Source organism: Protopterus annectens, chromosome 11.part0 (genome assembly GCF_019279795.1).
Source record: "Protopterus annectens isolate FY-2018-M chromosome 11.part0, PAN1.0, whole genome shotgun sequence".
Taxonomy (NCBI): domain Eukaryota; kingdom Metazoa; phylum Chordata; order Ceratodontiformes; family Protopteridae; genus Protopterus; species Protopterus annectens.
Window position 1 is genome coordinate 1,141,703,378 of NC_056745.1, and position 15,904 is coordinate 1,141,719,281.

Sequence of the window (15,904 nt, forward strand, 5' to 3'; positions counted from 1 at the left end):
CTAACCCTCGGTATGTATGGGCTGTGTCGCAATATTACAAGGGTTTGACATTGCGTGACGACGTTCACTGAGCCACAGACATGTCCGTTGCTTTTTTTGGCCCGGTTCCGCTGTGCTACACACATTTAACATGGCGTAACAGGTTGAACAGCTCAGACACGAGGACATCGGGTTGTCCGTCGTTGTCTATTATTGAATGTCTCTGTGGAGTTTGTTTCACAAAGCGACACATTGTCGGCATTGTTAACGGACATCTCGCAGTACGTCCGCACCGACGCGGGTGACGTATGTCTGCCTTTGCCCGGCGAACAGGCATTATGCTGTGCCATTCTGTCTGGGGATATATGGTTTCCTTCCTTACGTAGATGATGTGCCATACTAGCAATGACCCTAGCGATGACCCGCGTCTAGGTGTGGGTACTGCTGTATTACCCACGAGAAGAGTGGCCTTAGGGTAAGTGGTGACCTAGGCAGAGGTTGCCACCGATACGTCACCCGCTACCCCCCTCCTGGTCTACCTACACCACATAGAGTCTGGAAAGGTGCCCCGAGTATAGCAACACCCTAGACGGCTACCTACTTGGCCTATGCCTAAGGCCGGCTATGTGTGTGGTCCCTTGGGCATCGGACTCGGGAACGTGGCACGTCTGCCGTTGGTATGTCCAGCATTACCCACATCCGGCCCCAAGGCAGTTAACACAACATCCATGGGTCCACATGGTGTCCCAGCTGTGCACTCCGGGAACTCTATGGGGAATTTAACCCACACGGGGGACAGCTGTGTAATCCTAGCCTCACCTCAGGATACGTACCTGAGTAGTAGCACAGGGCGACTGTAGTCACACTCCACATAGATGGTGCCTCCACTGACCCTGGGTATTACCATACCATTAGTTTGACAAGCCTTATCTGCAAAGCCATGGAGATGGATCATAATGGGACACATAGATGAGGACATAGGGGACCCATACTTTGGATACAACCCAGTTTAGCTTGGTCATAGTCAGATCATGCCCTTTACACGTGTTTCACTTTGTAGAATCAGTCACCAAGGCCATTGCTGAGGGTAAACCAGTCCATACAGCCTACCTCAACCCGGCAGAGGCCGTCGACACAATACCCCCCTCGGGTATACTTGATAAACCCGTCATCTTGAATGTAAGTCCATACATCGCCCTATGGGTTGCAAACGGGCTAGGTCACAGAACACACATGGCCATAGTTGCTGGCGCCATGTCATACTCACAGCCAGTCACAGGTGGTGTCCCATGGGGCTCAGTCCTGGGTCCACTATCTCCAGCATCTACGTTTCCAATGTACACGCACACACAGGGGGGTTATGGGTGACAATGTTTGCATACGACTGCAAACCGGATGCCAAGGTCAGACACACATCTGACACAGATATCCTTCAGGAGTGCCTCACAGATGTGGATAAGTGGTACCAGAGACATGTCCTACAGCTAAATGCCAGGAAATGCATAGGCATACCCTTCGGGATGAACAAGGTTACCCCGAGCTACCATATAGGTGGCAGTCCACTGAACACGGAGGGGGTTACCAGTGATCTGGGGACACGTGTTGTTGTTAACCGTTCGTTAGACACACATGTTGCTAACATAGTTGGGTAGGCCTTCCACATTGGCCACATCATCATGAAGGGATTCACATCTAGATCAGGGGAGGTCATTGTCCCCTTGTACTCATCACTCAATAGACCTATGATTGGGTACAATGCCCCGTTCAGAATGTATCTGACCCAACACCTGCAGCAGCTGGAAAGGCAACAACAGTTCTTCGACAAACGGATGCAGGGTCTCAGGTATATGTGTTATACTGACCGACTGAAAGTATTCCAGCTGTATACAGTTGCATACCAGTTGCCCAGAGGTGACCCGTGCCTGGCATGCACGGCTACGTCGAACCCAGATCTGATGACTATGCTTCACGGAAATAAGGTAGATCCCTCAGAACCACAAGGGCAGCTGACGTACACCTTGACACTGTCATTAATCGAACGTGTTGTTGGGACGGATTCATCACCCGGACACTCACTATGCTGTGGAACGACATCCCAGTACATGTAAGGGCAAGCACCTCGCTGGCCTTCTGTTAGTATTTACACATGGATGTCTGCATTGATTTCTTTCTGTAACCTTGTAAATGAATGTTACATTAGCACATTGTGAATCTTTACATTTCGTTGGTCTATTTTACAGTACTCATATTCATACGGTTTATGTGTATATATTATGGTTCATTCATATTACTAGGTGTCTGCAGTTCTGTTAATATATTGGCACAATCCGTAGGACATATACATGTAGCTTACACAGTCAGAGATTTGGAAAACATTTTATGTTGGTTCATGTTTCATATATGTACATATTTTTCCATTTTCCGTTGAATACTGAACCTTTCGGAGCAATGTCTGTTGTCCTCACTGTGTGGGATGTAACCCAAGTAAGGTTTGTTCGCTTGTCTGCCTTTAAGGCATGTAATTAGTACCTAGCACATCTAATGTACCAACCAATTAATGCTTGTAAATTTAGTAGGTTGAACTACATTGTATGTAGTCTGAATAAGTCTGCTTATGAAGCAGACGGCGTGCTCCAAGACACTATGGTGACTGCCTTTAATTCTTGGTGTGCTCTGGTTGGTCACTGACGGTCCCTACGGTACCTCGTCTTTGCTTTGGACTTCATCGGCTGGTTGTCTGTGTTTCTTGTATGGAGAATGTCAACTGTAGTCCCTATGTGTATGAGTTGTGTAATGCTTTACTACGGCAGTGTAATTCCACCGGGTTTGCATTTATGTGTGCCATCTTAGTCATACGCTTGTCCATCCATGTGAATTGCCTACTATACACTGGTATGGGGCTGTACACATTTCACACCTGCATTTTGCATTCCCCGGAGTATGGTGTGCATTATTAGTGGAGAGTGACGCATGTGCTACACGTCCCTCCCACGGGGCGGGACAAAGGATTGCCTTTGAAACAACACCGAGGCCTGATTCTACATACCCAGACTCCCTTGACTGCAACAGTGGACAGTACCCATTACACATCCTTCATGTGTGCTGCAGTGTGATGTGGACGCAGCTGTATGGACCCGATACCCTGGGTATTTCTGTGCATGTGTGCTGTAGTTCATGGACAGCTATCATCAACATTGAACACGCATGCGTGCCTATGTGTACCTGTGACGTGGTGACGACAATTAGATCACATGAGTAATGCAGGAAGCTAGCAGGCATGCCCTGAACAGAATTTTGGGTCCTACAATGGACACCGATGTGCATTTGTCAAGTTAGATGTTGCTGGACTGTGTCCACCTGCCCAGTGCTTTTCACTGCTGGTGTATGTTCCCCAATCGCGGATGTCTGTTTGACTACCCATTCCACATGGTGCTACATAACCGGCTGCGTTAGTACTGTGAACAAATGACATACATCCAAAGATGGTGGTTACCAACTGCTTCATATAAACCTCAGACATCCCAATGGGACATATCCGTCACTATATTTCCAATATAACACCACCAGAACATGTTGCTTACCTATGCATTCATGTAACCATGTTGTCTTCGTAGGTGGGAATGCCATAGTTTACACATCCTACGTGACGTTGTGTGTGTGCCATTAGTATGTGTTCCACAGGTCGCACATCTGTTCCGCTGTATGGTAGCGGGTGCTCCTCAGTCTGTTGCTGGCAGATTGAGTGCTGTGTACGCCGGTGTTGGCACGAGAGTCCGGCTCTGTATGTGGAATGTCAACTGTGGTCCCTATGTGTATTTCCTGTGTCATGCCTTACCGCTGCTATGTCATTTCCCGGGTTTGCAGTTGTGGGTGCCATCCTGGCCATACGGGTGTCCATCCATGACAATTGCCTACTGGACACTAGTATAGGGCTGTACACATTCCACACCTACATTTAGCATTCTCCGGAGTATGTTTTGCATTATTAGCGGGAGGTAAGGCAGGTGCTACGCACATCCCTCCCACAGGGCGGGAGGAAGGATTGCCTGCGAAACAACACCGAGCACAGAGTCTACATACCCAGAATCCCTTGACCGCGACAATTGACAGTACCCATTACACATCCGTCCTCTGTGCGGAAGTGTGATGTGGATGCAGTGCTATGGACCCGGTACCCTGTGTAATTCTGTGCATCTGTGCTGCATTACATGGACAGCTATCAGCAACATTAAACACGCTTATGTGCATATGTGTACCTGTGACGTCAATGAGTTCACTTAAGTGTTGAAAGAATGCGGCATTCCTGTCTTTAGACAAATTTTTGGGTCCTACATTGGACACCACTGTGCATATGTAAAGTGTAGAGCTTGTCGGACTGTGTCCTTGTGAGAAGTGGGTTTCACTGAGACTGTGTGTTCAGGAATCGCGGATGTCTGTTGGACTACCCATTCCACATGGTGCTACATAACCAGGTGATGTAGTACTGTGGACAAATTACATACATCCAACGATGCTGGTTAGCAAATACTCAATTTAAACCGCAGACGTCCCACTGGGACATATCCGTCACTGTATTTCCACTATAACACCACCAGAACATGTTGCTTACCTATGCATTCATTTAACCATGTTGTCTTCATAGGTGGGAAAGCCATAGTTTACATATCCTACTTGACGTGTGTGTGCCATTAGTATGTGTTCCACAGGTCGCACATCTGTTACGCTGTACGGTAGCGGGTGCTCCTCAGTCTGTTGCTGGCAGATTGAGTGCTGTGTACGCCGGTGTTGGCACGACGGTCCTGCTTTGTATGTGGAATGTCAACTGTAGTCCCTATGTGTATTTCCTGTGTTATGCCTTCCCGCGGCTATGTCATTTACCCGTGTCTGCAGTTGTGGGTGCCATTCTGGCCATACGGGTGTCCATCCATGACAATTGCCTACTGGACACTACTATAGGGCTGTACACATTCCACACCTACATTTAGCATTCTCCGGAGTATGGTTTGCATTATTAGCGGAGAGTAAGGCAGGTGCTACGCAGAAATCCCTCCCACAGGGCGGGTGAATGATTGCCTGCGAAACAACACCGAGCACAGAGTCTTCATACCCAGAATCCCTTGACCGCAACAATTGCCAGTACCCATTACACATCCGTCATGTGTGCGGAAGTGTGATGTGGATGCAGTTCTATGGACCCGGTACCCTGGGTTTTTCTGTGCATCTGTGCTGCATTACATGGAGAGCTATCAGCAACATTAAACACGCTTGCGGTGCATATGTGTACCTGTGACTACAATGAGTTCCGTTAGGTGATTAAAGAAGGTGGAAGAGCTGTCTTTAGACAAATTTTTGGGTCCTACAATGGACACCACTGTGCATATGTAAAGTGTAGAGCTTGACGGACTGTGTCCTTGTGAGCATTGGATTTCACTGATACTGTGTGTTCAGGTATCGCGGATGTCTGTTTGACTACCCATTCCACATGGTGCTACATAACCAGCTGATTTAGTACTGTGAACAATTGACATACATCCAAAGATGCTGGTTACCAACTGCTTCATATAAACCGCAGACATCCCAATGGGACATATCCGTCACTGTATTTCCAATATAACACCACCGGAACATGTTGCTTACCTATGCATTCATTTAACCATGTTGTCTTCATAGGTGGGAATGCCATAGCTTACATATCCTACTTGACGTTGTGTGTGTGCCATTAGTATGTGTTCCACAGGTCGTACATCTGTTCCGCTGTACGGTGGCGGGTGCTCCTCAGTCTGTTGCTGGCAGACTGAGTGCTGTGTACGCCGGTGTTGGCACGAGTCCGGCTCTGTCTGTGGAATGTCAACTGTGGTCCCTATGTGTATTTCCTGTGTCATGCCTTACCGGCTATGTCATTTACCGGGTTTGCAGTTGTGGGTGCCATCCTGGACATACGGGTGTCCATCCATGACAATTGCCTACTGGACACTACTATAGGGCTGTACACATTCCACACCTACATTTAGCATTCTCCGAGTATGTTTTGCATTATTAGCGGGAGTGAGGCAGGTGCTACGCACACATCCCTCCCACAGGGCGGGAGGGAGGATTGCTCATGAAACAACACCGAGCACAGTGTCTACATACCCAGAATCCCTTGACTGCAACAATTGACAGTACCCATTACACATCCGTCATGTGCGGAGGTGTGATGTGGATGCAGTTGTATTGACCCGGTACCCTGGGTATTTCTGTGCATCTGTGCTGCATTACATGCACAGCTATCAGCAACATTAAACACTCTGGCGGTGCATATGTGTACCTGTGACGACAATGAGTTCAGGTACGCATTGAAATAAGACATAATTTGGTTCTTTCCACAATTTTTGGGTCCTACAATGGACACCACTGTGCAGATGTAAAGTGTAGAGCTTGTCGGACTGTGTCCTTGTGAGCAGTGGGTTTCACTGATGCTGTGTGTTCAGCAATTGTGTATGTGTGCTTGACTACCCATACTGTGTTGTGCTACAGGAAACATGTCTTCCGACACCAGAAACCAATGCTATACATCCATTGTTGCAGGTTAACAACCACTTTCATACCATACCCAGAGGTCACGATTGGGAGGTATTGCCACTTTATTATCGGAACAACACCCCAGACTGTGTACATCATGGGAACTTTAGGCCAGTCTTACCGCCATTTCCAATTGTAATTGGCAGACACATGTCAATACATGTATGATAACACATATTGTCATGCAGAAGTTGATCTATGTTATTTGGACATTGGCTTCTGCTTTTGGCATCCGTTGCTGTGAGTGTTGCCAGTTAACATACACATTGCTTGCTCAGAGGCAGACTACACACTACTGCGCAGTACTGTGGTCTCCTTTAAGGACCCTGAGCCAGTGGTCAATGGTACAGCAGCCACTGCATCAATCACATTTGCCATCTACCAGTACCTACAGGACTGCATGTACCAGGCATTCACTTACCCAACTGTGGTTCATTGTACCAATGCCAAGCGTCCAGTGTGGTGTACCCCAGCCATACACATGATGTACAACACGAGGAGGTGGCTACTACAGGGTGGAGCAGACACCTTGTGAGGTGTGACACCCTTGGTCATCATATGTGTAGAGTTACACAATGTCATGGGATTGTCCAGGGCACATTCCACAGATATACCTACATGGACCTGGCTGACAATCATACCACCTTCAGTTGCTATGCTCGACACCTGTGAGGTCACTACCACATATGCTCTGACTGGGTTCACATAGAGGTGGGGTTTACTCAACATACACACATTGCCAACATACAGGCTGACAGGTCCAGTGAGGACATCTCCACACCCTCCACCACACATGTGGAGATGTCTGTACCAGCGGTTTGTGGTCACCAAATGTTCTGTGACACACAGGTGGGACATGCTCTCTCCAGGGTAGTGTGAAAAGCATCCATGAGACCAGATGGTGAGCCCGCTGTGTACTCCACTATCTCATTTGGGATTAGGACCCACAGTTAGGACAGCTATTTCTTTATAGCCTCACCTCAGGTAGGGAGCCCAGGTTGTATCGCATGACAACTGTATTCCCACATCACAGGGCCAATGCCTCCACTGAGGCTGGTTATTACTGTCCCAGTACCCTGAGGAGACCTATCTGCATAGACATGGGGTGGGATCATACTGCGGTTCGTACATGACTGCATAGGGGACATACATACTGCATCCCACACGGTTTGTCTTGTTCAGGGCGGTTCATGCCTTTAAGACATGGTTGACATTTTCGGGACGGTCACACAGCCCATTGCTGGGGGTGTTGCAGTCCATACAGCCTACCTCGTCCTGGCAAAGGGCTTCATAACATTACCCCCCTCAGGTAACGTTAATGAAACCATTGGCTGGGATGTGAACATGTACATCACAGAATGTGTTGTAAACTGTCTATGTGACACAACCCACATGGTCAGAGTTGCTGGCTGCATGTCAGACCAACTGCCTGTCACAGGTGGTGTCCCATGGTGCCATTCCGTGGGTGCACCCCTGTCATACATCTACATTTCCACGGTACAGGCACACGGCGGTGTTATGGGTAACATTGTTTGTAGATGCTTGCAGAACAGATGCCATACTGGGACGGACATCTGACACAGATATCCTTCGCAGAGGCCTCCCGGATATGCATATCTGCTGTCAGGGACATGTCCCACAGCTGACTGGTACATAATGCAAAGTCATACCTGTCGAGGGGTAGTAGGTCACCCCTGTACAACGTATGGGTGGCTGTCCACACAGCACAGGGGTGACTACCAGGGATCAGGGGACAGGGTTTGTCGGTCGCCTTTCATTCAACACACACATTGCTATCGTGGTTCTGTGGGACTTCTACATTGACCACCTGTATGTGCAGGGAGTCACATCTGACTTCACAGCCCGACACGTACACAACGGTCACTATATAGCATAGAACTTCACTTATTTGCCTAAGTATGAGCTTATTGTTGTGGCAGTTTGGTAGCTTATTCTGTTTCTTGGGACATTTAGGTATTTCAGTTACGGAGATAACCGATTCAGGCTACAATTACATTAAATACGGGAAATCATTATGACCTACACTCTTCGCACACTTCCCGTTTTTAATGCTTTATTTCGGAACACGTATGCCAATACAGGGACTGCCCCTCGCAAAGTGGGACGGTTGGTGACCTTAGTCGCTACTCCTGTGTCGGTGCGGCGTGCTGACATGCTGCTGTACACCTTCTCTGACTATGCACACTCACAGTACATTGCTGTACGGACACGGTATTACGCGTATCCTTTGTTCCTTGGACAGGTACATTTCGGGCTGCGTGGGTTTTATTTGCTTCTCTGTTTAGTTAGGACGGGTACTTTGTTGCATACTCTGCGGACATTTCATTCTGCACGGGCCATGGCTGCAGCCATTTCTATTCTGGGCGGACTATGGCGGACAGCACGTTAGGTTGCTCTTCGCCTGCCTGCTTAAACACGCCTACTGACGCATCCTACTTGGGCTCGCTCACATACACTACGCACATGCCTGTGTTTACGGTGCACTCTCATTAATATGCATATGGCGCTACTGCGCCGGCTATGCAATGCACCGCCGGCGCAAGCCTTACGCCGGCCTTGCGCCGAGCTTCATGAATCCCGGGGAGTATCTGGAGAGTGGCATTTGGTATTTACTTATGAAAAACAAAGCCATTTTCATGAAATACAAATGCATTACATTTTTGGAACCCTTTTGTAATATGGTTGAAATAAAAAATATTATTTTCTATAACAGGTATGGGGTCTTGGGTATCTTTTGAAAGGCAAGACTGAATTCAGAAAAACAGGAGAAAAACCCTGGCCTTAAACCAAAGTTAAACTAGTATATTAAAATACTAACATGCAATGCAATAGTTCGTATGCTTCCTTTATTTCTTCCATGGTAACAGGTTGTATGAAGTATCAAAACAAAAATCAAGAAGCAAGTACTTTTGTTCCTGAAAGTAATACAATGGACATTTATCACACTTGGAATCAGAATAGGCAAACTCCTGTGCCAAAAATCTAAAACAACTCATAGATGTTAAATAAATTTTTAAACGCAAGTGTAACACTCATATATCAAAGTAATTCATGTGTAAGTGCCTTGTTTTAATAGCTTCATCCATCTCATATTTTTATATGCTTCTTACAGAATCTGCCAGTGATAAAATAGTTAAGGGAATTCAAAAGAAAATTGCATTCTGGACACTTAAAATCCTGTCTAGCTTATACATTATTTTTTTTGTTTGTTTTGCTTTGTTTGTTTGTTGCATAACTATGTTCATAAATGCTAGTTGCCAACTTCTGGATAGTCCTGTTGATACAAAATGAAAACACACAGTATGTTCTGCTAAGTGCATGTTATCTGTTGTGTTGCATATACAGTGACTTCCTATATTATAAATCATGGAGGTATACAATGGTACTATTAGCACTGCTTCATCCTGCTCAGATTCTTCATCTTTGAAATGCATGGGTGCTTGTGGCCAAATTCTCATGTGCACTTTTGCATTCTGTGTACTGGTCTGGAGAGATCTTGTATAGCATGGATATCTATGAGCCATTGCACTGCACAACAATCATTGTAAATCAGTGCCCTGAGATGTACAGTGTTCTAATTCAAATAGGCATTCCCACCGGATAAATGCATTTACATGCGTCTCCAAACAATCACTGTTGAGTAGTGCAAGGATGGTCTTCTGAGCCGTGAATGGGCTATGCATCACAACTCCTTGAGTACAATGCAAAGCAAATGCACAGCTTTGTTCAATATAGAGGTTGCCCCTGAATTCCAACCCACTGTTTAGCAACTATACACACACACAGCTTTACTTATATAAGTACCGTTGTGAAACAACACTGATGAACACATAAATGCTAATTACTGTTGCAACTGTATCATGTTTTCTTTTCCTCATTTTCCATTGTTACTGATACATTTAAATGCATGTTGTTTATCTTCAGATTCTTTCTAATTTATCAAAAAACTGTTGTGTTTATTGCAAAAAAGACTCAATGCACATATTAATCATTGTAATGCAATTATATGTCCTAATAATGTATACTCACTAAATGCTATCCTTGAAACTTCAAGAATGTACTGCTTCAAAACTGTATGCATACTGCCTAGAAAGAATTGTGATGCATTTTGATTAATTCATTTTCATTTTAATAGATTTAAATTTATATAATTTCCCACTTTTCTATAGCCTGTAACTGTGACCCAGATGGGACACTCCATGGTGGCATCTGTGAGAGTCAAACTGATCTAGAATTACAGACTATAGCTGGAAGATGCCCATGCAAAGAAAATGTGGAAGGCTTAAGATGTGATCATTGTAAGTCAGGATACTTTGGAATAAGTGATAATGATCATCTTGGCTGTCAGAGTAAGTATTAAGTATTCTTTTTAACAAATGTATCACTTAGCTTTGATGCATGATATTTACAGAGTACAGTCAAAGCAACATGAACAAATGCAATACAAAGGTGCATGTTTTAATAATACCTAGTGAATATGAACACCTTCTTCTTTTATCTTATTGAAACTACTTGTATTTGATAAAAAGTAATGTATCATTACAGAAGAAAACGAAGGAATATTCTGTATTGCCACAACAGATGAATTCGAACTGCAGGAGATCTCTGTTAACATAGCTGTCAGGCAGGGTGGTTGCATCTGGCAAGGTAGCACAAAAATGAGGCTGTAAATGCATCTGGGAGATGGGATCACAGATCAAAGTATGAATGGGAATTGATATGCAATGCCTAGAGTGCTAGTCTGACCAGTATACACAATGCAATGTCACTTAGATACAGCTTCTAAGCAGAATCATTATGTTTCCCAGTAAGCTGGTCACTACAATCTTTTGTGCCTCCAGAATTATGTATCATGGGTTGGAAGACTGCAAGTCATGCAATTTGAGAGCTCCATCTGTCAAAATGCATTCAGGAGTGAATTAATGTTGCACTGCTGTCCAAGAAAGAGAAGCTATTGTAAACCTTAATCATCAGTCCTCTGGTTGGAAGAGTATTAATCCAATGGCAGGATAGGTAACCTGGGATGAAGAAACAGATCACCTCTGCAATGTGCGGCAATTTGGAAAGGGCTTTAATTACTGCTATTTTGTGTAAGGCTGTACTAAGACCAAATCTTCAACTGGGATATGGTTTAAATGTTGAGGAAGTACATTCAGGATCATGCTGAGTGCAGGGTACATGATATCTCCACTCATTGCTTGAACATGAATGTGTAAGCAGCACACACTTACCAAAGAGATGGCTGAGAATGAAACCATAATCTAGTTCTTGTTGACGGGTAACAGAGTGAAGGGGACTGCTTATCACTGGAACTGGAGAGTGGCAGGTAAGAATCTGCAACCACAATTGAAAAGGTTCAGTGTTTAGGATGCACTGTGAGAGCATTAGTGACCAGGGAGGGGTTTGAAAGAACACTAATTATTTTCATGATAACCTGGCTCTGTGATGCAGAGAGATGGAGCCCTGACTATGAATCAGGTGACTGGAGTTTATCAGCAACCCCAGTAGTGTATGAGAGAAATGTTGGGAGTGTGTGGAATGTAGGAGTTGGGGTTGGAGGGTATACGCACACTTGGGGATGCACAAGCTAGTGTGCATTCCTAGGTGGAGTGCAGAAAAAACACTACTAAGTGCTTTGAGGGGAGGGACAGGGCTGCTTGGAAGCAATGCCCTTTCTGGAAATAAGTGTGGTACCCCTCTGATCATTACATTGCATGTTTCCTTTGTGGCCCTTTGCCAGCTGCATGTGAAGTGTAGGTCTTAAAGCAGAAAATCTCAAACCACCAAAAGACTCTCAGAATGATTGCTGCTCCTGATCAACCCTCAGTCCAAGCATGGAAAATGAATGGGCCAATAGCTTTCAGAATAATTCAACTTTCACATTAGCCGTGGAGAATGAATGAATTAGTTGGTCAGGAGGGGTCTGATGATTGACGAATAAGGAGGGCAAAGGGAGCAAACAAAATTATGTCCAAGGTGATGATGGATTTGGTGCATATTCCAAATTCATCCATTCTGTGGAGAAATATGGGATGGCAGGAAGGTCATACATTTCTTCTGATAGAGTGCCTGTATGATATGCTTTTTTATGAACACAGCAAAATGCTGCAAAGCAATGTTACAACATGGTAGATTTGGGAGGCTTCACATATTTTAAGTTGAAAGACGTAGAAAGTGTGATTTGATAATAGGAGATTAGGTGATAAGGCATACAGAAATATGCATATTGCAGTAAGATGGGAATTTGAGGTAGGACTGATCTTATCAATGGTAAACTACTCAAAGAAATCCTTAGTTGTCTTGCTTTTAAGTACTTAAATAATGCACATTGCACATTAATAATATTACGATAAGCAAGGACAAAAAAAAGCAGCAATAAATCGTTCAAGTTTATTTACATAAAGAATGTGTCTATGGGAAGGTGCAAGATTCAGTGGTTATATATACAAATCATTAAACAGAAGTGATGCAATCTGAAGAACGTCACTTTTAGTTCTTTTTATGCTGTAAGGTAATATCAGCTTGAATGACCACTAACAGGAATTCAAGGTATATTTCTCCAGGCCAGGTATCAGGATTCATCTAGCACTGGGATAGCTGTGGGATAGCTCTGCTTAGGACTGCCTTTCAATAATACATAGACAGCAGACATCAGAGATGTGCCTGTGAGACAGAGTGCCTAACATATGACATCACTGCACATATTATTTGTGTATAGTAGGCCTATTCAGCACTCCAGATGAAAATCAACAGCCTTGGCTACACCTGAATCTTACAAGTAATGCAAACCTAGTAGATATTATTTTAGAAAAAAACTATAACCCATGGGGGCATATGGTCAGTTGAGAAGTAATATTAGTTATTTGTATATTTATGTATTTATTTATGTAGTTGGTTAGTCATTTATTAATTTTGCTAACTTAATCCAGCATGGTGGACTCCATTTAATGTGAAGTCCAACGGAAATGCTACAGAAAATTTCTATAGTACAAGAGGAACAGGCAGCCATGGGCTTCAAAGTAACTAGTACAATATGCAAAATCAACAGAGAAAATGAAAAGAAGCAAAACTATTACATCCTGAAACTTAAATTAATAAGAAAAATAACAAAATAGTGTTAGCAGTGAAAAAGAACACTTTATTACATCCCGAGTATTTTGGTAAAAATATCTTCCATGGGTTACATAACCATAATCCTCCATTTTTCTTCTATGGAACCATAACATATTCAATCAAATACCTTACAATATAAATAAAAGTCATAAAAACATACTGAATTCAAGTTGAATAACCCAAATTAATGTCCATGTTCAAACCACCTGGTGCCAATATGTTATATTTAAATATTAACTGTATTTCTAAACTTGTTAGGCTTTGTTCCACATTGTACCTAAACAGGCAGTGTAATTTATTAAGAGCAGCATTTTATTTGTAGCAAGTTCTAGTATGGTGATGTTTAACATGTATTATTACTGAACTTAACAGAAAGGCTGTTTTTATCTCACACCTTTTCCAGTAAAAATACTTTTACTTTTAAAATTGTCTTGCTAATACATCAATAAATTAGGTATGCAACTACAGCAAATTCCATAAATCACATTTTTTGTTACAATCATATTTGACATTCAAACAATATATTTTATTATTTATTCTTCAAAAAGTGCCCATTCCCATAAACCTACAATATTTATAGTGAATACACTTAAACATACTGCTAATCGGGTCTTCCTTTAAAAACAAATTATTAACCAACTACATATTTCACAAACTTCTACCTTTTTTAAAGGAAAAAATGTTTAAAGGGACAATCCCAGTGTTTAAAATTAGGGTCCAAGTTAAGCTGACAGAAGTCACGCCCACTTCGACACGTCACTTTCATTCCCACCCACACTGTCATTTTACTTTTAAATATCCTGTAAATCCATAGTTCCAGTCTTGTTTCAGCTCCCAGGATAAATTAATCTTTGGATTTGTGTTCCTCTCCGACTTACATTGGATTGGGGAACTATGCCTTCAACTCCTGGTTCATATTTAAAGTAAAGAAATCTGTGCTAGGGAAAAGGGGCATCAGTGCATACTAATTTTTAAATGTTGCATCAATCATGCTCCTACAGATGTACAAGCAGCCCGCTCATAAAAACATAGTGCATTTGTCTAGTAGTATATAGAAAACACATATTAAACTAGAAGTTGTAAAAGGAACATAGTGTGTCTACTAATCCTCCGACCTACTGTCACACACTTGCTTTCTATGGAATTACTAGCAGGTCAGAAAGTCACTACATCAGGCTAGTATTCAAAAATCAGAATACAGTAAAACATGAAAGAAAGAGTAATATGGTTTCCACTATTGTTTGCCTGACCTGACTCAGATGCTTTCTATAGGTAGAAGCCATATCATAAAGTTGTTGCAGATGGCCAGGGTTTACACAGGATTCACAATCACCACAGAATAAAATATGAATTGAAACAAAAAACTCTGTTTGTTAATGCTTTAAAAGCATTGCATTACTAATGTGCTTTCTAGAGCAGCAGCAACAGCAGTCAGGTCATAAAATGCTTGAAAGGCTGCTTTTCTCAATGGGTAAAATGCACAGATTAAACTAATGAATGGCTAACAGGAAGAGCTGTTGTCAGTATTTTTTATTTATTTATTTATTTTATTTTACATTTGTTGACCGGGCTGGTCCAACTGGATATATGTCCATTTTCAGTGGAGGCCCAGGGAGAAAAGCTCCACACTTCAGAATAGAAACACAATAACATAAGTACATTGCTAAGATTTAGCAAATTTTACTAGTAAATTACATTTTAGCTTAAGAGTAAGGAAAGAATCTTCTAAGCTACATAACACATATGGATATACATACAACAAAATATAAGGTAAGTGAAATTGAGCACTATTTGAACTTTAAAAAGGTTATACAAACAATAATGTTAGTAAAAAAAATAGTTTGCGTGAGTGAGAAGATTAGTGTTTGGAGACAGTGGAGGTAGTTAGTCTGGGTTTGCACAGGGGAATAGCCAGTGCGATTTAAGGTATGGTTTGAGTTTGGATTTTAATAGGGTAATTGAAGGTAAGGAGGTTAGATCAGTAGGGAGAGAATTCCAGGTTTTACCTACTGTGTTAGAGGATAAAGAGTCTCCACCCATATTGTTGGTTTTACTTATCTTTGCCAGTAATTTATTTGATGAGCGCAGGGTCTTCAGGTTATTGTAGGGGTAATTAGGTTAGTTAGTATTGGAGTAGTTGAAGGATGAAACAGTATCTTATGGGCAATAGTTAGCTGGTTTGATAAAATAAGACTTGGCAATTCTAACCACCCTAGTTGATTAAGATTGT

The 15,904-nt window shown here is 43.1% G+C and overlaps 1 protein-coding gene across 2 annotated transcripts in view; it reads left to right on the forward strand.

Moving 5' to 3' along the window:
* LAMB4 (laminin subunit beta 4) overlaps positions 1-15,904 on the forward strand; it is a 1,139,974-nt gene that overhangs the window by 454,214 nt on the left and 669,856 nt on the right. For both annotated transcript variants that reach the window (XM_044088495.1, XM_044088496.1), the window contains exon 11: positions 10,731-10,910. In XM_044088495.1, coding sequence (XP_043944430.1) covers positions 10,731-10,910 — 180 coding nt within the window. The remainder of the gene's footprint in view (positions 1-10,730; positions 10,911-15,904) is intronic.